Source organism: Larimichthys crocea, chromosome XX (assembly GCF_000972845.2).
Source record: "Larimichthys crocea isolate SSNF chromosome XX, L_crocea_2.0, whole genome shotgun sequence".
NCBI lineage: Eukaryota > Metazoa > Chordata > Actinopteri > Sciaenidae > Larimichthys > Larimichthys crocea.
In genome coordinates, this window is record NC_040030.1 from 8523651 (window position 1) to 8546494 (window position 22844).

The 22844-nt window shown below is 41.6% G+C and overlaps 1 protein-coding gene across 2 annotated transcripts in view; it reads right to left on the minus strand.

Moving 5' to 3' along the window:
- The window catches only part of exoc4 (exocyst complex component 4), a 103942-nt gene that overhangs the window by 44935 nt on the left and 36163 nt on the right, over nucleotides 1-22844 (minus strand). For both annotated transcript variants that reach the window (XM_027272084.1, XM_027272085.1), the window contains exon 11: nucleotides 21794-21890. In XM_027272084.1, coding sequence (XP_027127885.1) covers nucleotides 21794-21890 — 97 coding nt within the window. The remainder of the gene's footprint in view (nucleotides 1-21793; nucleotides 21891-22844) is intronic.

The window sequence follows — 22844 nt, forward strand, 5'->3', positions numbered from 1 at the left end:
AACACCGCATCCAGTGACACTTGAAACCACTTATCTATATGCAATTATTCTAACTCGCAGCACCACCCAGTCACTTCGGGAAGACTTCAAAGTCATAAAAGGGATTTTAATGGATGGTGACTCTTTATGGGTTTTATGGCACAACCAACATTAGCTTTCCTTCCAATGGATCAGACAATAAATGCTACAATGGCAGCTTTTAATTGTTATCCAACTGCACATTCAATATTGATTCTCTGGGAATATTTCACACTCCAATACACGCTACTTACTATTTCTACAGTGGTGTTAAATTAATGAAGTCACACTCGAGAATATAGAGACCTACTCAAGAGGTTTCAAAGCACATGGCTGTAAGCACTGCATTAAATAATAGGAAAGATGGATGTGGGAAAATACAGTCAATAATGGCTACTTTATGCACAAAATGTATTAAAATATGTATATATACTTTTCAGTTAAATACTCCAAGTCAACAAGCAATTACCACCTCCGCCACTGGATGGCACTGTGTCAGCTTTTTCCACCAGCTCAGGCTGAAAAGACCAGTTGACTGAAGTTTTTCTTTTTTTTTATCACAAAGGAAGAAGAAGAATTAAGATTCCAGTTGGTGTGTGCTATCTGAAACCTGTACAGGATTTGCTGTATGGGCGTGTGTAAGAGTGTGAGTGAGGAAGACAAAGACAAAGCCAGAAAGAAAGAGATGGGTGAATATATTGGTTGTTTTGTTCTTTCCTTATGTGGCTTATACTGTGTGTGTGTGATTAAGCGTACGAGCGTGTGTTTTCATCAGCGCCTGGTGAAATGCATATGGTCCTCCCACACACCACCTACGCCTGTGCCAGACTCCCTGCTGTTTATACCCTGCCCTTGCCCCTGATGCTGCATCACATACGCTGAAGGCTTTCGGTGTGTTTGCACATGTGTGAGAGCGTGTGTGTGTGTGTGTGTGTGTGTGTGTGTGTGCAGGAGTAAGGGGGGCATGAGCATGTGTTTGTTTAAGAGAACAAAAGAGAGAAAGAGAGGAGAGCAATGGGAAGGTGCAAAGATGAATTATGTAAATGATGTGTGTGTGTGTGGGTCCACATGCTTACAGCAGCAAGTATAAATAGGCTTCATAATCAGGACCTTTCCTTGGGAGAGTGAGGCTAATAGGATATAAAACGGAGGTCTATCCTCCTGTAACCTAACACAGACTCTGTGCGGGCCACAATGGATCACACACATAATGAACTGTCACTGTGAAGTAATCCATCAGTTATTTATTGCCTGTTTTTTCCCCATCTTGACCTCACCACACATAAAGGAAAAGAAAGATCAGCGGTTTACATTTGAATGAAAAATACATATTTATAGATTAATGGAAGGCTTTTATGCCAAAGCTCTGCTGTGACTTCAGACTTTGAGACTGTTTTGTGCAAGGTAATCCTTATAAAAGTGTGAGATGTGGCAAGAAATGAAATATCAGCAAGCTGTTTCTAAAATTATTAGTCGACTATATGAATCCTCCTTAGGGACTCCTGGATCTGCTTGGTCCCCACTTATAGGACAATTTGTGTTTGGCTATTCCAATGTTTTTGAAACATTGGGTCATCTATACACAAAGATACAGCGACTGTCTTCCTCATTAAAGGTGGGGACAGTCATACTGTAGACTGTTTGTTGAATCTTAATTTCAGGTTATGATAAATGGGAAACGATTATGGTGGTGTTTATATCTGAAGACCTGATTCTGCAGTATGACTCAACCCACATTGAAAGAAACTATTAAGCACTGAAACTTAGACGATGCCATCACGTGACATTTTCTGGACTTGATGAATGAATTACCGACCTGGAGAACAGGCTCACGCTTGTGATTAAGACCACTTTCACAGAAGAAATTTGGACATGTCACAGCAGGGAAATCACAGGTGTTAACAATACTGCAGCACAATACTGATGGTTAAATTTCATTTAGCCGTTTCTTTCAGGGGTGCTGGCATTGTGCAATGCTGGCTCGTTGTCACACGAACTGTCATGGCTTACTGGGAGCCTGCGTTAACGTTATTAAAACACACTGGAGCTTTTTTTTTCCCCTATTGTGTCGAAGTCAAAGCATCTGCTCTAAAAAAAAGTCCTATTACAACTGGAGTCATAAATGAATGTAAGGTTTACAGATGAATTAATTAATTACAGCTTAATTTTAAGATTGTACTTTTAAAAACCAGCAGTATTACAGAAACGGATAGAATCCATCAAACCAGACATGAAGACATGATCAAGGAGGCTGTAAGCGTCTATTCTCTTGGGATATTAGAACCATTAAGTCGACTTGTAGGTTCAGCATGTGTTGTAAGCAGAAACGTTGGAGACGTTGATGTTCATTAGTGGTTATCTGCGTGTGACGCAGAGGTAAGCAGGTGTATATCTCTATATTTGCTACAGATGTTCATTCAGTGTGTGCGCACATGTATTGCTTGCATGCACACTTATGTCTCTGCACCTATTTCTGTCTGTGTGTGTGTGTGTGTGTGTGTGCTGGCCCGTCGCAGTGTGGTGCAGACCAATTAAAACGGGGGAGATTGATGACCAGGGGCTCTGAGTAGCAGCAGCAGCAGTAGCGGCAGCAGACAGCTGCTTCCTGCAGACAACAGGAAATGAGATGGCCTTGTTTAGCTGACGCTGCCAACACCAACACCACAGAGCCTCAAAGACAAATCACCACCTTACCGCTGCTACTGGCCCACTCCTCCATCTTCTTACAGCTTGCTCGCCACCCTCCATCTCTTTATCTCTCTCTAATTCCACCCAGGACTATCTCTCTCATTAGTCTTTTCTCCGAGAGTAATGTAGTCAAGGTATATTGAGTAAATACAGTACAGACACAATGTATGATGAGCTAAGATAGATGCAGCCTCTATAATTTGATCCTAAAACTGCCACGGAAAGCCTTCAGCCATCACTAGTTTGGTGTTTCTTGCTGGAATTCTCACCATGGATTTTTTTTCTCTGCTACTCTGGGAGCATTTATAGTATTTGTGTCAACTTAAGTCCAGAAGTAATGTAAAAAAATCAAGCATGCAGTCAGTTCAGTGAAGCTGAGGCAATGCATTATTATGTGAAGAAATTCTAGTTTAGTTGGCGTGCTCAATAATAATAGCAAACCGGTGAATTATGGTCTGCTGCTGAATCATTGTCTGCAGCCCATGTTTTAATTATTAGATCGACAGTTGTGTGTGTGGTGGGTATGAACTGAAAAAACCTCCCACTCCACTAAAACTTGGTTTCAAAAGACACACACCTTCCCTGGCGCGTTGCCTAAGGCAAGGAAATCATAACAGCAGGGGTACAAAACCTGTCCACTGCTGGTTCATTCCCATTCACAACAGCTTTCAAATTTCCAGTGGACCAAATCCTTTTTTATTTCTGAAGCTTTGTCGCTGAAGTATGAATTTTATATAATGGGCTGTCTCCGCTGTCAACTGAATGGTAAATACTATGATTTTCTGGGATAGAGACAGGCCCACAGCTTTACTAATGAGTCTGTATTGGGTGGTGGAGATCAGTTATTGTGGCACAAAGGAATAGCTGCATCAAGCAGTGGAGACAATTATACGCTGCTTAATATGAAGTCCTAATTTGTCTTAATGTGATACGTTGTTAAGTTAAGACTTTTAGATCCATCTGCTCTTCATTAGTTGTTAAAAAAACAGTCCGGCCCAACCACTAACAGTCGCAACATTTTAAAAGCTGAAGCACTGAAAGCATGGAATGAATGCTTGTTATTGCTATTTAAAATTACGTTTTGTGTAAACCTCCCTGGTGGAACATTGACCATGTTTCCATTCACTTTTAATGGCAGTGCTAACTGATGCATTTTTTTCCCTTGAACCTCCCACGGCTATAGAGCTGTGGGAGGCATCAGTTAGCGCTGCCATTAAAAGTGAATGGAAACGTGGTTCAACTCGCTCACAAGCCACTTTGAGCCATTAAGACCACAAAGTGGCAAAGATGCCTCTGTATCACAATGGGAGGCTACTACGGGGTCTAAATTTCTTCTTTTGTGCACATTGTACGCTGTCAGTCAATACAGACAGCGAGGCAGGTGACGGCAGTGTTCATCGCTGGCCCCATGGTGTGCATATGTGTGTGTGTCTGTGTGTGTGTGTATGGCTCCCTCATACGCCTATTTTATAATTACAGGAACGAATTGCTTCGTTCAGACACATAAACACACACACACTTTTCTCTAGTCAGGCAGGCAGGTGCAGAGAAATACTCTATCTGGTCTGATTGTACTGCTTAAGTATTTAAGTGTTCATCTCCTCCTTATAAAACGAGTCTGATTAATAAGGGGAGCATTATGTGGCCTCCCACAGGTGACATTTACAGAAACAGGGGGAAGGAGATTGCTTTATTAAAGTAAGCCAGGAAGTAAAAAACAAGACTGATAGAGTAGAATAGAGGAACTAACATTTATTAAAACATAAAGTGACTCCTGCTTTAACTCAAACAGTATCCAGGTGGTGTTAAGCTTAACATGCATTTTCTCTCTAAGCCTGGGCATCCTGAAAGGTATCAAGCTGACCCTCTGTGAGAAACTTTTCAATGCCTAACATTTCTCTCTGAGTCACTTCTTACTTTTAAAAAAAGCTGAAATACTTCAGGTCAAAGGATTAAGGAGGAGATGCACTATCTACAGTACACAGTGATTTAACGGCCTTAACACAGAGTCAGAGAGAATGGAAATAATACAAAAAAAAAAAAGTGTTGTAGTGTAAAGCTCATAACACAACAACAACAACCTGAGTTTTCCTGGCCTTGGTTCGTATTTCTTGACTTTGGAAAAGTTATCACACGTCTAACTTTTTAAGTAGTAAATTAGAGAAATAGCACGAGAGCGACGGATGAAGCATGAGTCAAAATGATTAAATGATAAACACACGTGTTTTGGTTTTTCTAAACGGGTCGTGGTGATAATATAGTTTTTTTTTTTTTTTTGAGCCACTGAAGGACACTTATGGTTCAGTGAATGACTCAGCAAGACTGAAATGGCAACTATCCCTGGGAGAGCCAAGTGCAAAAGCACTTTTCAATTCGCCTGAAAAACTACCGAGAAAAACACTTAACCTGCACACACAAACACACAAAGCGCTGGCAGCGAAGATGGACATGAGGGCTCTATTTTGGCCCAGAAGGGAGAGTGAAAGGAAAGTTGCCCTGAAGAAAGCAAGCGAGTTGAGGTCATAAGGATTGTTGTGTGGAAATGGCAATGGTTTTGATATTTGCTCAAAAACACAATGGCCACAGGTGAAGGAATGTTATGCTCCTTCTGCCGAGTTACATATATAGTTTAATCTCACATTCCCATTCAGCTAAGTGTGTGTTATAATGTATTTTCTTCATACCTCCGAGCCAACACATACCAGCACTTTATAGTATCATAGATCAAATGAATCCTCCAAACAGGTTGTTACAGTAGATGAGCCGTCAGTCTGCCCTGATTAAAAAAAAAAAAACACTTTATATTTATCACTTCTTCTCCTTACTGTATGCCCGTATCTCCTCCTCTCTATCTCCCACCCTTCGTTTTACTCCCTTTTCTCTCCCCTGCTGTCATTTCTGCTCTCTTATCCTCGGTAACGCTTCAGCCTCTTCCCTCTCTCATCTTTCTCTCTCACCCTCTTTCCCCTAATTCCCCAGCCTCTCTCTATTTTTACCACTCCATTGCTGTTATCTCTCCGTGGCACCGTTTCAATACATCCCCTCCCAGCCTTACCAAACCTTTCCTCCATCCCCCTCTCTCTCTCTCTCTCTCAGCCATCCATTCCATCTAGGCCTTTATGTTAGCGTAGGACTTTCCATCCTGTGGCGTCCAGGTAGTAAATTGAAATGGTTCAGGGGGCTCCATTGAAGCCTGATTGAATTTAAAAAGAGAAAGTGCCATAAAGAGAACTAGTGGTGAGAGGTCTGTAATACACTGAAGGGCTCCCCAAGCTATGACAGTGTTGGCAGGTAGAGGGGAGGAGGTGGGCACCGGAGGTGAGGTAAGAGAAGGATGGAAGGAGGGGACGAGTGAGGACGGACATAGTGAGAGAAAAAAAAACAGGATGAAATGAAAGGAGAGAAGAAGAAAGTGACAGCAAGAGGATTGAAGAAAGAGAGAAAAAGAGAATGTAAATTGTGTGAAACTCCTCATCGGCCTGAAAACTAGCCTATTACCCCATCGCCCACAAGGAGACAGACAGAAACACAAAACCCCTCACAAGCATGCACCCTTGATAGTGACAGCTCACAGAAATGCCTCAATCACAGTTTGCATGGCCTGGAGGGAGCGAGGTGACAGGTCTCATATTGGAGACGGCCAACAAAATGCAATTCCAGAAAGTCAGCTCTAAGGCTGTGTGTCTGTCATACCTACAGCTCTGATAATACTCCCACACATCACATCGCACTGCTGAAATAGCCACCTCTCAGCATATAGGGCATACGCGGATTGAAGGTGGATGCACACACGTGGATAGACACACACATGACGTGCACGTGCACGCCTTTCTGTATACATTACTGCCAGGGGAAATATGATGTTAGGGGTTAAATTACTCATTGATCTTTTCATAGCCTACCCAAGCCTGCTTGTTGTAATGTCATGTCTTGGTCTCCGCGTGGGTGTGTGTGTCCACTTGAAAGGGCTCTCGCGTGAGAGAGACAACCTTGAGCCGGCGCTGACCTTTAACTTTGTGTGTTTCACTTTAAAAAGTGACAGGTGTGTGTAGGTTGATGTGTGAGTGGTGTGTTTTCACGTACATGGCCATATGGATAAATAGAGAATCTGTCCAGGAAATATTTCAGATATAAGGATGACCAAAGGGGGGGGGGGGCCCTTGGTTAGACACACAGTGTTTTGTGGTTCACATCAGATCACAGTCAGAGTTTAAATGAATTAACAAGATAATTAACTATAATTGATATAAATAAGCCTCAGTACAGAATGGTCTTTATTATTTATTAAAGCAGCCAATAATTACACAATTAACTCATAAAAGCATAGATTGTAGGCTCTGGTCTGAACTGAAATTGGATTGGACTGCTTTTAATTCTAACAGCAACTGTGTTGGTGCTGCGACAGTCTATGATGGAAGTGGCGGCCCGCTGATCGGGATCTGATAGGAATTGCTTAGTCAGGATTTGTTCGAAATTGATGTGAGAAACGGCAAGGTGGTCTCAGAATCTAAATAAGGACCAATGCAGCAAAGAAACACATGGTAATGTTATGGGGCTTGCTGTGGGGGGTGTTCCTCTGAGAGCTTCTTGCTCCTGGGGATGGATCTAATTACTGGTGAAGAGTGCAAACGCTTGCAGTATTAGATTGTGATGCTTCAGGTGATTAACTTAATTTGTGGGATTTCCCGTCGTGGACAGCACAGACTTACAGTTTTGTTAACAGGATACGTTACATTATCTGCCTGTCTGTGCTGGACATAAGTAACATTAGCCTGGCACAGATTAGGGCTGTTTCATCTACTGCATGTCCAGACACAAGGCTTTATGTTACCAAAGTCTCTCAACATCTTATCACAGCTTTTTATACTTAAGGTAGCTGTGACTGTCCGACTGTTGCTATCTGTGCTGCTACGAAACCTCGTTGGCAGCCAGGTGGCAACCTCCGGTGCTGCGAAACGAAGTCAATGCGGAAGCGCAGGTCAGGTCCGCCGATGATGTACGTCTTTGCAGATATTTAGATTAGCAGTGAGGCAGAAGAAGCAGTACGGCCAGCGTACGAACAGCACTTCAGAGACCCACCTACGTCACGGCTCTGTCAAGTTTTTTATACGGTTATTGTTGGTGCTCGACTCTCTTAACCTCTAATACCAAAATAATAGTGTGCATTGTGTTTAGTTAATTCTACCAAACCTGCTGTGCCTATTTGCGTAATGGGGCTTAGAAATAGCTTTGTCTCTGTGTTGGGTTGTTTGCACGATGTCAAGAATGAAACTTATTTGCAGTATAATCATATTCTTTGAGGAAATTTTGTGATTCAGTGTTTGTATGGTTTCTTTTAGGGGTTGTAAAGGGTTTCTTGCTACGAGCTCCACGTGCAGCGACCATATAGCTATCATTCACAGTGGCTTTTAACTGAGTTGGTAATATTGTGATGACTCTGTTGCACTTGAAACTTGTCGCTTTTCCTTGGGAAATATTCTTTTGGCTTCCTCCAACACATCCCAGGTGCTTTGTGTTCAAATGTCTCCGGAGCGTTGATGGTTTTAGCACTTCATTTGACAGGATTTCACCACATTCAACACGCTGTGCTTTTGGCTCAGCATCACTGCCTGCCATTAAGAATCCAAAGTTAATTTACTCTGGGTCATATTTCCTCACCACACACTTTGGAGCTTTTTACTGGTGCGGGATTGTCTCCTACATCACTTTTTCAAAAACCAAGCCATTTTAGTGTCACTGCAGCCGAGGAAATTTAACCAGTTTACTGGTGAAACATGTTAGTCTGTGTTTGGAGTGGTGATATTTAAATTTAATGGGTCATTGAAATGATGCATTTTGATTTGACGTCTGTGTTCATAAGCAGATTTAAAAATAAATAAATAAATTACTAGCTTTGTAAATTACCCCCCCAAAAAATGACGCTCTGACACCCACCAGTGGGACCGTAAAAATAGACAGAACCACAACAACTCAATCCAAAGACCAAGTGTATTGTAAAAGTTAATATTCAGTGTTCATCACTTGTGCCAGTCATCCTTTCAGCGTGCCTCTTTGTTAGCATTAAATATTGAAAATACCTTTTTGTTACAACTGATCTGCATTTCATGCCTCTTTACACGGCACAGAGGAATCTATGCATCTACTTAAGTGGTTGTTACATGACACAAGGGAGAGTGCGAGGAGTGCTATCCCCTCTTGGCTCTTCAACAAGCATGTCAGTGTCATTCTGCCGTCATCTTGATCAGTTCCTATGAATACCATTGTGTTGCCTGCCGCGGCAGACTGTGTGTGAGAACAGCCAAGAGCATCTGTTGGCTTAAAGCAGGTCTCTTAAAAGGTCAGCTGAAAATGTATCGCTTTGTTTCAGCTGCACGGATACAAAGAGAAAGAAAACTTATATCTGGCATGAACATTTTTTTCTCAAAAAGCCAGATAGCCTGTGTATCAAAATATGTAGTTTTGTTAATACAAGCGATATTTCTTTGTAATAAAGCGTTAACCTTTGCCGGGGCTTTGGATTAGAGGAACATTTCTTTGTACGTCAGTTGCTTTGAAAATGTATACAAGAATGTGAACGTGAAGAGCTGTACCTCCATTTAACATTTACATGACATTTCTCTGAGTATTTGTTCAGAGTTGCATCCGTTATTAAACTAAGGTTTCAGTAATTACAGAAATATTAAAGCTTCCTGTTTTTCCCCACAGACAGACCAAGGCCAGCAGTAAATGGCCTCATGAAAGAAAGAGGGACAGATGAATAAACAGGAGAGTCGGAGAACGAGGAGAGATGGAGAGACAAGCAAAGAGGATTAGGCATGAGGAGTCATAATAATCAGTACACAGCCTCCAGCTATAGACAGACTAGAAAGATTGAGGGATGAAGAGAGAGAAATAAATTGAGAGACAGACAGAGAGGAAACCAGTGTTTAACAACAGCTCGGCCAAAGTTCTGTGGCAGATGAGGAGATGATATGCAATGAACAGTTGTTGTTCGACTGTGTATGCCAAGGTAGCCTGTATAAAAAGGATATTTCTTTGTGGACTGACAGTGACGAATCTCAATGAACTTGAACACAATGACCTTATATTGATCATGGCATTAGGATTCAAGACATCTTAATGGTCATTTTTCACTATTTTTATTACATTTTGCAGATTAAACTATGAGAAACTAATCAACAGGTTAATTAATAAAAAAGAATTGCTATTTTTACCCCTTGATAACATAAAGGGTGGCTTGTTAGAACTAAAATTAAGCTCCCAACTTGTCTGATCTCTTATTAGTTTAGTCAAAATATGAGTTTTTTAATATTATCTTACAAGTCATAACTATTCTGTTCTCTCCCGAAGCCCTTCCCTCTCTATTTGTATCTATAACAACATAAAGTAAATTTCAAGGGCCACTGGAAAAACAACAGCCTAAGCCGGACTTTGCTTATTCATAAGTATGAATACTCCCAGTCTGAATAAAGCAGGGTTAGTGTTATCCAGTTTTTCTTAGATCAACTAGACTCAATGGATTTACTCATAACAATTCCTATTCAGTTCTTTCACTCCACTATCTTTCAGTGTAACGAAGGCTTTTGCCAGCCTACGTCCTGGAACGCTCTCATTACCTTGGTGCAGTTGCCAAGGGAGCCAGCGTGATATTCAATACTTCTGTTTCCCATCCCTCCGATCTCATTTACACTTGACACCTGACATTTGCATAATGGCCTCGCTCCGTCTCCTATCTACTGAAATACAAGGTGAAGGTGAGGTAGTTATATTGTGTGTGTGTGTGTGTGTGTGCGCTCATGCTTGTTTGGTTGTGATGAGTACATATGCCTATCTAGACTGCGTGTGTGTGTGTGTGTGTGTGTGTGTGTGTGTGAGCCTGGGTGTGTGTGTCTCACAGGCAGGGGTTAAATGACTTCCGTCTTAATCTAGCTCATTAAGCCTGCGGAGAGCTTGGAGTGCACCACATTGGCTGATTTGGGACAATTTACGGAAATGCTGGCAGGAACACGTAAATGTGCATGCTAATCAGGGAAGCTGTGACCCCAATCAGTCAAAGACAGATATTAGGGTGTCAGGAAAATTGAAGATGAACATGAGTCTTTGTCTCTCTTTTTAAAAAAAAATCATGTCAGCGCTGTGCGACGTGGTGGAGTGCTAAAATGGCATTCTTTCAGATCACTGGAGTCTTGCACCAAACTGGTCTGTTCATTCGTCAAGAGGTCTGGCAGAAATCTTATTCAGTGCAACACAATTTGAAGAGTGCACCAAAGAGCTGTAGCGGAATATTCTCATGTGAACAATCTAGTAAATCAAGCTTAACGACTAAACCTCTTCGCGAGTCAGCCTTGACTCAGCAACCTGTTTCTATTAATGAAATTTACTGAATTGATGAAAATAATTTGTAGCTTTCACTATGGACCTCTGACATCACCCATATCACAGTCACAAAGTAATGCACTCCCACACATTGTTGCAAGAACTTTAGTAAAAATGCTGTTTTAAATGGGTGAAACGTTTTTTTCAATAAACTTAGTGCTGACAAGGTGTTTGAACTTATTTATTGTGCATTTTTCTATGCACTTGTCTAGCCACTGCACATTACAAAACACTCAATTTGACTCTTTATAGTAGGACTTTAATCCGGGTTTCTAAAAAAAATCTAATCAATAAGAAATCTAATACTCTTTGCTCAGTTTCGGAGGACCCTTTTAAAACTGTTTCTGTCTTTAAAGAGTAATGAAACACTGCCTTTTAGCCTCTCCCCTCTTTAAATACACATTTATAAATCAAACAAGTGGGACAAGAGGTGTGGCTCTGTGCAAGGGATAGCTCAGATGCATCCCCAGTTAGCTCGCGAACATTATGGAGAGTGAGCAAAACCCAGTTTCAACCCGCACAAATGACATTTGGAGTTTTAAAGTGCAACAATTACACTACTGATACCCTAGAATTGGCCAAATACATCTTGTTTTTTAAAGGACTGGTTTAACACATGGGTGGCATGGTGGTACAGTGGTTAGCACTGTCACCAGGGTGTCACAAGAAGGTTCTCAAGGGGTTCTAAGCCCAGCTGAGGCCTTTCTGCATGTTCTGCTGTGTCTAGATGGGTTCTCTCTGGGTACAGTCCAACGAGGTTGAATGTCCGTAGGTACATGTGAATGTGAGTGTGAATGCATGATGAACTACAGCTGATATAAGCTCCAGCCTCCATCACCAAAGTAGTGTATCATGTGCAGACATAAAACAAAACACACATATAGAGAGTGGTGTGGTAAGTGCCTAGCATATCTACACCCCAAAACACAGACAGATGAACAAACTCAAATGTCTTCTCTGCATACCTCTGCACATATCAAAGAAATAATCTGTCTCTCTCATAATATACCAATTTGTCACAAATCCTGTGCCTCGGATATTTGTCATGATATCTTTATGTAGCACCCCCCCCCCCCCCACAAAAAAAATAATATAATCCTCCCCCACATCCCTTCTAGCCAGAAAGCTAGTGAGCTAGAGCTGAGTGAAACGTCGTACTTAGCAAATTGCATTTGAAACCAGGGGGGAATAAATACTACAGATAAAGACTGCTCTAATGTGCTCAAATCCATTAGAAATCTCATATTCACACATAGCAGAAATCACATTACAAGACGCCTCTAATGTCATTTCACAGGGTTTTTTCCACCAGCATTTGCTGCCAGGGTGAGACGCTAACATCAAACATAATGGATTTTCACCTTTTCCCCTTCTCTCCTCACCACCCTTCTGTTGCTCATTCCCCTCATAGAGTCTGTTCTGTCCTTTGGCTGAAATTCCCTTTCCAGTCATCATTGTTGTGGGATGTGAGTTCTATTTCAGGCGGATGTAATGAGTTTAGCCTAACTTGACATTCTTACAAAAGAGACCACTCACAGATAAGAGGAGGAGGGCTATGACGAAGGTGTTACATTTTTGCTGCTCTTCAACCCTGAAGAAAAGTTTCGCAATTCAAGTGTTGTTAGTCTTCGTTGCAAAAGCATTTCTATCCCATGCTTCATTTCCTCCATTAAAAACACAGGGGAGCAGATGAGACAACGTGGAAGTACAATGAAATAAAAATGTGCACTTCTGCTTGTTTGGATAACTTTTAAAGAGAAGTGATCGACATCTACATTGATTTTCCTTCCTCTGAAGAAAGATTCAAAGTCTTGCTGTGGGATAGGATAGTTGTCTTACAGATGATTAGACTTAATCGGAGTCTGCCAGTTTGACTTTTCCACTGGTTTCACACTCAATGGGCACAGCACGACCGGTTGGGGATCAAACCATCACTGATAGGAGAGGAAGGACGAAAGGGGAGAAATATCCATCTCTTTTAAAAATGTATGTTGTGTTCTTTTCAGAGTTTTGGCTCTCTGTTCTCATGGTTTAGGTCTGAGACGATTCAATTTGGGCACAGGGGAGACATATTTGGTTACCATTATATCCAGAGTAAGTAATCCTATCTGAAAGAAATCATCTCTACCAAGCCAGACTTTTGGGGGAAAATAAATATAATACATGAACCAAAAAGATCCTTCAAAACTGCAGAAAGATGAGCAGTGCTAGAGACCAAATTACCCAAAATGTACAAATCGAAGACAAGAGTAGCAAACAAACTCCTTGTCCAATGACTTGTCTTTTTTGCTTGTATTCACTGTGTCAAATCTGCCTCATTTTGTGGATAGACCAACGATATATTAAAGCAAGAAATGCGGTTAGAGACATCACAGTGTAACACAAAAACAACAAATCATAACCTTGACTGGCTGCAGACCTCGACTCTACCCACATGTACAAACAAACAAAAAACACAGACAAATATCCTCCAAGCCCAATTATTAACTGTGAAACACTGTCTCTTAGAAATACCTGGAGTCTGTTTAGCCACTATTGGATTAGATGCTGCGTTGAGTTGAGACCATCTATGTTTGAGAATAATTAACTTTCCAGAACGATGGACTAACTTATGTAACCACCAATTAGGAGATCACAAACAATCCTCTCAGAGGGGGTTGAAGAATTTTAATGAGGTTTAATGACTTGTTGATTGGTTGGTGGGGTTTGTTTAGAGAGGTACACAGGGCAGATGTGCTGGGAAGGAACAAACTCCTTCTGCTTCACCTCTGGTACCAACTACATATTAAAGCACAATAACAGAAGTGTGTGTGTGTTTGCATCTGTGTAGTATGAGGTTTGTGTAGATGTGTGCTTATCTAGCGGTCTACTCGACATCAACCAATCCCCCCCCACTCAAGTACACACATACACACACACACACACACACACACACACATCTGCAAAGGCTACTTCAGAGGCCTAGCCCCAGACAGGGTGAGCAGATCAATCAATTACATCTCTGCTCCAGCAATCAAACAAGGTTATTATCAGGCAGCAGCTCACCGACCTGGAAAGGCCTGGCCAATCAAAGGCTGCTGTGATGTGGGAGCTGGCGCTCGCTCATGTGACAGTAACGCAGAGTGGCAGCTCATGTTGTCAAGGGATAGAAGGACGGAAAGAGGAAAGACGGACGACTGAGGCTGAATTCAAAGGAGAAACAGAAGGAACTGTGTGGGACAGGAACAGAAGAATATCTGTAAATCACCCATCTCGTCTTTACCTTGGCATTACCTTCAAAAGGACGGAGAAGATAAGAAACACAGAATACGGAGTATATATATATTTTTTTTAGGTTTTAGAAGGAAGTAAAACTCCTGTCCTGTTTTTCTATCTTTGCTTGGCTGATTACACCCCAGGAAAACACAGGAAGTAACAGAAAAAAAGGAGACAAACAAAGAGTGAGGGAGAAAGCAACACATGTTGAAAACATCTCTACATAGTGGTTCAGTAATTCCCTTCTTGGCAGCAGCTCCTTCTGGCATTTATTCGCTAAACATTAAGGGCAATTTGTCTTCCCACTTCTGTCCTTTCATGGCAACAGGTCTGAAGAACCATATTAGACCAAATCAAATTAATATATATTAAAAAAAATGGAGACTTTCATTTCATTAAATTATTGTGGCAACACAAAAGACATACACACACACACACACACACACACATACACACAAACCAACAAATCTCCAGAGAATACAACATAATCTCTTTCAGAATCAGCCAATCAGAAACAATCAGGAACTGTGGGGGACAGCATCGATGGGGACAGCATGACTGTGTGAACATCTGTGTGATTATGACCTGGTCATTTGGAAAAGCTTCAAAGACTCAACCGTGTGTGTGTGTGTGTGTGTGTGTGTGTGTGTGTGTGTGTGTTTGGTACGGTGCATATAAATGTTTGTCTTTGTGTCCCGGCACAATTTCTACGTCTAAACTGACCAGGCAACGCTTCTCGGTAACCGCAAGTTTTCCCCACGACGACCTAAAACCACAGGGACCTTCAAAGCCGACTTCATAATAAGTCTACTGCTGCGCATTCAGACAAACTAGACCCCCTTAAGCTCCAACTGACGACTGTCTGCTTCACATGAGTCTGTTGGACAGGTTGCCCAGGGAACCGAGTCTGATTCCATTACAGGATGGATAAACACAATCAAAGAGTTTATCTACCTTCTATAGCCAGAGAAAAGACCCCCGCAATGATGGATCTAATCTCCTGCACAATATCTGTGTGTGTGTGTGTGCGCATGTGCTGTGGTGAGTGTGGATATGTCTCTGTGCATGCGTGTGCTTGTAAGACATGAGGAGATTGAAAACTCTGCACCTCACTACAAAGTGGCTGAAGTTGCACTTTTTTTTTTTTTAAACGATAAACCCCGCAGTATTATTTACAACGTGGTGGTGTGTATGTGTATGTGGGTATGTTGTCCTATAGGGAGGGCATCAGAGAGATAAAAGAATAAAGATATAGCGGCGCAGCAGCTAGTGACAGGTAGCAGCACCTGACACATTCGTAGCAAACTCGTATTGTATTCTGCAGACATCCAGCTGCTCTCCTCCTCGACACACGCTCATACTTTTTCTGCTCGCAGTGTATTTTTGTTTCCTTCTCAGTTATTTTCTCAGAGTTTTACATAAGTTACTATTAAATAGGAGTGTATTTATTTAAACACTAAAATAACACTACTGTACATGGGTGCATGTGCTTTTGTTTGTTATCAAAGTTAGAATATTTAATGTAAATGTAATGGGTCAAAGTGTTTATGAAAACTTAGTAGGACACCACATAAATGTATTTCTCAGACTCTACTGGTTACACCCTACTGTTCAGTGGTCTCCTTCCTTGCCATCCTTTCCCATGTACAACATATTACAGATGTACTGTATAAGTGTGTATGCCTACCTAAAGAACTTGAATTCAAAGTAAGCTATGCCACCCAGCTTACCTTTCTATTCCTCTGCATTTTCTTTCTTCTTCTTCTGACTTATCTCGCTCTATTCTCATCCCACCAGTCTGTTTGTTTCTTTTATCATCTTTTCCTTTGTGTTTTTCTCTCATTGCCTCCCATCTGCTCTTTTCTCTCTGTTCGTTCGTTTCTTTTTTTTTCTACTTTCTTCATCTCTCTCTCTCTCTCCCTGACCTTTCCAGTGTAAAATCCTCTCCGCCACCCGATTCCCAGTTTTTAATGGGTGCGGGTTGGAAAGTGTGAGAGAGAGACAGGAAGTGTGCTATTTAGTGAGGAAAATCCTCCAGTACGAGCGAAAAAAAAAAAAAAAAGATTAGAAAAGAGAGCAAAGGCTGGCAGAGCAAAGCGGTACGTGCATGTATTTGTGAGTAAGACTTGAGACAAGACGTCTATGCTGCATTTTAATAGCCTATGCGCTAGACACCTCTTTGAGGTGGACTACAGATGTTATTGTTGAAGGAACACTGTAGTCTTCACCAGAACTTGTGAAGCTGCTGCCTGACTAAAGGTTAGGGTTTGAAACAGGTCGTGCACAATGTAACTCTGTTACGACAAACACCAGTCTTACAAAATGATCTCATCGATGACTTTTCCGATCAAACAAATGTAGTTCCTGGGATATATTTGAAAAGAATTTTCATCTTGTGCTTTAGTCCATTGCCTCTTACTGCGAGTTCATGCAGCCTAATAAACTGCCTGGTGGATCAACATCATAAAAGACTGTGTAATTGTAGGACTTATATGGACCATAAATACCTGAGTAATGGCTGCTATTTTCCATCTTGCAGTGGGGAACATACGGACAGTGACTACTGCAGTACGACTTTGACAAAGAAAGCAATAGGCAAACTTGTTTTTCTGTCTGCTCACCATCAGCAAACAATAAAACATGGAGATACATGCAGACAACTAGGCTGTAATAATAACTGCCTGCTTCTCTGGCTTGACAAATCATGTCATTATCCAGCAATTGCAATTTGTTCGGACTCGTGACCTTTCGTGTTTGATTAACTATTTAAGGTGAGAGACTGCGCCACAAAATCACATAATGATCTTTTAACACTATATGTGTTTAACTCACTTAATTAATGAGTGGATTTGATTAGCAAGTGAAGTGATTTTTCAGGTAATGGTTCTAACTCTCAAAGAGCTCCCATCTAATTTTTTTTAATAATTAAATTTGGCACAGCTAAGCTAAATCTAAACCTTAAAAAAAAAGGCTTCCCCTTAGACGTTGAGTTTGAAAATTCAACAGTGTATGTCTCAGTTAAGTCATTTGAGAAACCTTAAAAAATACTTTTTAAAAACTTACTCCATTTCACCTCCAACTCTTGTTCTTTCTAGTTGTCTTTGTCTGTGTGTGTGTGTGTTCTGCTCAGGAGGAGAGTTAATGAGTGTATGAAATTAGTGCAGAATCATGGTGTGTTTCGTTTCCGCCACGGGCTACATCGGTGGGAGGCAGAGCCCTTCTGTCCCTTTCCTGTCAGCTAGCTTTCTATCCACTCCTCGTCCCTTTCATCGCTTATGCCATTGTCCTTCCCCCTCTCTGCCTCCCCAGAGCGCTCTCTGTCAATCTCCAACCATCTGACTCTTTTTCTTTTCTCTCACACTTTCTCACTCGACCATAGACGTTTTTAGAGTAGAACCAACTTTGAGTGGACCTTGTATGAATTCAAGTATCGGCGCATCAACATGAGTACTTTTTAATAAGCTAATGCTGTGAGTGCATGTGAAGAGCTCTGTGCTCATTAGACTGCAGCGATGCAGTTGCTGATGTGATCAATCCAGTACACTTCCAAGTTTGACAATATCTGTAGACCAGCAGGATAATTCGAAGATTCCTTTATGTTTGGTACACATTTGAATCCCATTGATCATGTTAGCGTTTTACTTACTAATTAACTCACACAGGTGACTCTGTCGACTTTATCTGCACACACAAAAACACATGTACGCACAGACGTAGAAGACACCTAGAGCACGATCGTGCCTGGTCACCCTGCGGATGGTGAACAGGGAGAGATTAGAGGCCTGCTGAAGCTTTTCAAAATGCCAACCTTGTCCGGAGCAATGGGTGTAAATACCACCCAAATGTCAGCAGGAGACCCCTACAAGTCAAACTAAATTGGCTGCAACATGCACAAACACTCCCCTATGTCAGCCCCATATTGTGTGTGTGTGCGTCTTTAAAGACATACATTCTACGCTCCGACGCATCGGGTTGGTCTGCTACACTTGTGAGGTCAGAACCAATCTTATTCATTCAACTCACAGCAAGCCCTAAATTTCAGCTGCCTTCAGCCTTTCAAATTCAATTCAAACATATTTGTTGGTTTTGGCAAACTGAGTAAATAAACACAGAGACAGGCTCCACAATCAGGTCATGCAAAGTTGATACTTAGCTATTGATCTGAGGTTTTATAGATGGAAATGAGAACAGCAATCGTGTCCACTTCACTATATAAAATGTAGGCAAACATTAGCAATAATACATCTGAAGTCCACTACACTCCCCTTCTCATTATAATCCATCCATTTTCTGGCATTTAGCCTGGGTAGATTGTAGTGGCAGCAGGCTTAGCAAGGTAGCCCAGATGTCCTCCTTCCCAGCCACCTCCTCCAGCTCTCCCTAGGAGAGCCAGAGGCTTTAGAAGACCAGGTGGGATACATAATCCCTCCAACATATTCTGGATCAGAGATGTAGATATTCAATTCTGTCACTCTTCGGCTGGTGCTCGACATTCTGTCCAAAACAGAATCGAACCCCTCAACCTTGCTCAATGCTCACAGCTACATGAATTTGATGCCTCATGGGAAATGCGCTGGCACCCCACAGTATTCCCCATAGAACGTCCAAAGAGGGAGCTGTGAATGAAACAAGCCTTCTCCAAGTCAACAAAGCCCATGTAAAGTGGATGGGAGAACTTCCACAAAACCTGAAGTACATTTACATGAGCAAAGTGTCAGACCACTGCTCCATGACAAAGGCCCTGTATCGTGAAGCACGTTCAACTTAGCGTGACTCTCTCTGAGTTATTTGGCTTCACTAAGCATTACACATGTTCTTAATTACGAGCCAATCAGATGCAATATCATCTGAACCCTGAGTGGAGTACTTAATTTGACATAAGATAAAATGTTAATACCCACAGGGAAATTAGATTAATTTCCAGAACGTGATATTCAGTGAGGCGAAAGATAAAATGTAATCAAACAAGTAGAATAGAATAAGAGGCTTAGCCTCACTTTTATATCTGAATAAATTCCAAGTAGTGTGAAAAAGTTGTGGGAATTATTGTATAAGCTCTTTAAATGATCTGGCTGGTCATTACTCGGGTTGTTGACACTTTGTGATCAGATTCTCTTGAGCTAACCGTCTCTGCAGCAGGTTAGCTGTGCAGCAGAGGTTACCATGGTGATCTCGTCCAATTAAAAATGAGCCAATTTTGGGAGTAAATCTCAAACATAGCTGGATACAGGCCTCCGGATTGCTCCTCGTAAATCTGAGGTTCAACAATACAACGCAATATTTTCCCCAGAAAGTACACAACTATCATCATATAACAATTTCAGAGGGGGGGCACTTGTAAATGTCGCGGTTCTTTGGAAACCAGATAACAGACACTTAAAAAACAGACATACAACAGCAAAATAAAGAACACTTGATTTAGGAGGAGAAAAAGAAATATACCGCAATCACATTAAGATCCTGATGTCTCATACGCCCACACTCACTAGATTTCCAGTGCTGCAACCCCCAACAGCTTTTGTCATTAAAGCTGCCATGAGTTACATGGCTGGCTGCAGGAGGTGTAGCCATCCATCAGCGGCGTGCCAGAGCTTTGCCATTAGAAAACCATCTGCAAGAAACAGCGCTCCATTGGCACTAGGATTCTGGAGAGGGCAGGTCGGAGGGAGGGAGAGAAAGAAGAGAGAGCCCTGTGTGCAAGGCAGTTTGGTGTGATTGATATGAACCATTACAGACAACATGGGAGAGGTTGGCAGAACGCTAGTCACTGTTTTATTTTTGGTCATTTGTTCAGACTTGCTTGGCTGGACCAACAGTGAGCAGGGGGTTGAACGTCGCATGTGTGTGTGAATGTGTCAGAGAGAAAAAGGAAGAGGAGTGTAAGGGAGGGAGAGGGGGACTGAGGGAAGGACTCAAGGGCGAAGCATTGCTGAAGGGACACAAACACACAGGCAAGCAACAGCCAATAAAGACAATAAGGCGTACATGCACTCTAACACACACACACATACAAACACAGACACTGTGAAACTCATCATTTGCTTTCAAAGGACATCAATCAAACAACAGGTATCATGGCAACTGACAATACAGCTTCAGGTAGTGGGGACATTATGAAGAGCTAAATGGATCCGAGTGCAATCCAGCTCAACTATGTAAAACATGCCGATTTTCTGCAAGTCCATATTGTTGAGTAGTCGTTTAGGGTTCAGGATATACACATAATTTAGCTGCCAGTATACTTGACTAAAGACTAAACAAACATCTGTTCTGCACTGTCTGTATTGGCTTTTTAAAAAAAAGTTAATTCACAAAGTGTTTCAACACTTAGTGTGTATTATGAAGCTAGAGCTCTGCAGTGGGTATTCATGCTTTTACGTTAAAAAACATCGGTTAACCTGCCTGCTTTATACAAATGCAGGGGATAAATAAAGAGTTTGCAAAAGACACGCTCACCCTACCTCTTAAAAATATTCTACATGAGGTTAAAATTGCCAAAACGTATGCCAGGCACCAAAGCAGAAGTCGGAAACATCTCTGTTTAATGGATCCTTGAAGGTAATGTATCACTGCATGGAGGCCAATTCAATTAAATAGCTTCACTATTAGATTTACACTACTCGCCTGGGACCACATCACTGTATAGAAAACTACCAGACATACAGAACATTACCACAAAGGCAACCCCTTCACAATACTCAAATTCAATGGGAAACACAAGCGAGGGTGGTCGTCGATCCTAATTCCTGGATGGTATCAACAAAACATTTTGAACTGAAAGAACAGTATATTACATCATGTTTGATTTACGATATTCCACTAAACATTAAAAGGGTCGAGATCGATAGACGGTCAGTAAGAGGCCGTGTAATATAATTAGTTTACATTTTACTGGTATTGAGTCATGTCCCAGCCTTCGTATGTCTTGAGTGGCTTTAGCCATCCCTCTCTAACAGAGTGGCTCTTTCACACGTGTACCTCGTAAAATTAATGGAATCTGCCCAGCCTTTTCCAGTAAACACAGCAGCTTCGGTCATTCATTAACTTTACTTTGTTGAGAAGTTACAGACTGCCGGACATCAAGAATGTCCCGGAATTAAACATGCAGTCTCACATTTTCGCCAGCATGACACCAACCATGATAACATAACGACGTCTTGAGTCGTCAGATTGCTATGACTGATTCAGTGCTGGCATCTTATCCATTCTACAGCAAAATACCAATAAATTAACAGTAAAGGCTTATGATTGCATTTTCTCCATCGTTACTTGTCACTCCACTCTGCTTCAACACTTACTCATAGCGGTAAGCAGTGTAAGATGAGTCACTGTGCACTTCTTGCCGTTTTGTATTGCTGATCACATTCCCGATAAACAAAAGAAACGCGCCCTAAAACCACATTCCAAAATCAATCAACTTTTGGCTGGATGTTCAGTGTATCGCTCTGTGTTATACCCGAGAAGAGGATGGAAGATCACCGTGATGTTCCTCGCTCCTGGCTTACACACAAACTTCATTTCTCCTCCTTCAATCAGGTTGTCATCAGCACCGCCTGGAACATAAGAGACAGAACCAAACATGTCATCATCCATAGATAGTACTGGGGGTTAAACTGTAAATTAATATTATATGTATATATATGTATGACATTTAGAAGACTGAGGTGGTTCTGAAGACCTCTTTTCAACCTTTCAAGACTCAAAACTCAACCATCATCATCATGTGTCCTTTAACAAGACACCAAATCCCAACCAATCCCTAGAGCGCTGCTCTGTAGGTGAAAGGGCATGTAACAATGATGTTCCCACCATTAATCCATTTTTTTTTTATTGTTAAATCAAACAAATCACTTAAAATCATTTTTAACATTCAAATATTTTCATGAGTACATGAGCGCACCTTCATCCCCAATAAAACGCATGACTCAAATCAGTGCAGCTCTCCATCACAAATCAGAACGCATCCCAAATGCTTATACTCCTCCACATCCCTGCATCACTGCGTGGGTAGACCCCACATCTAACGGGGTTAATCAGAAAATCATTGCCATGTAACATGCTCAGAAAGGTTAGACACTGAGGAGGAGGAGGAGGGAGGGGTCCAGACAGGGACGAGGGAAGATCATAGGGGAGAGAAAGAACACCGAAGCTCATTACCTCCGCTCATCCTGAAGTAATCAATATAATTGATGGAGAAGAAATTGCGGCTTGGTGTCAATACAGCAAACTGCAAAGCAAAAAGGGCTGTCTGTCTGCGTTTGTGTGTTCGCTTGCATAAAGGTTTTGAAAGACTGCTGCGCATGAATGCGTGCACGCGTGTTTACGTATATCTTTACACAATGTTCACAAACAAATTGCAATAGAGGAGCGGAGCAGCAAGACTGTGGTATTCTTGACTTTATGCAGTGGAAAAAATGTTATTCATTAGAATTTCTTGTTAAAGGTTTATGATGCAAGTCCAATGGCACTCTGTAAGAACACATCCATGAAAAAACAGACAATGCAAT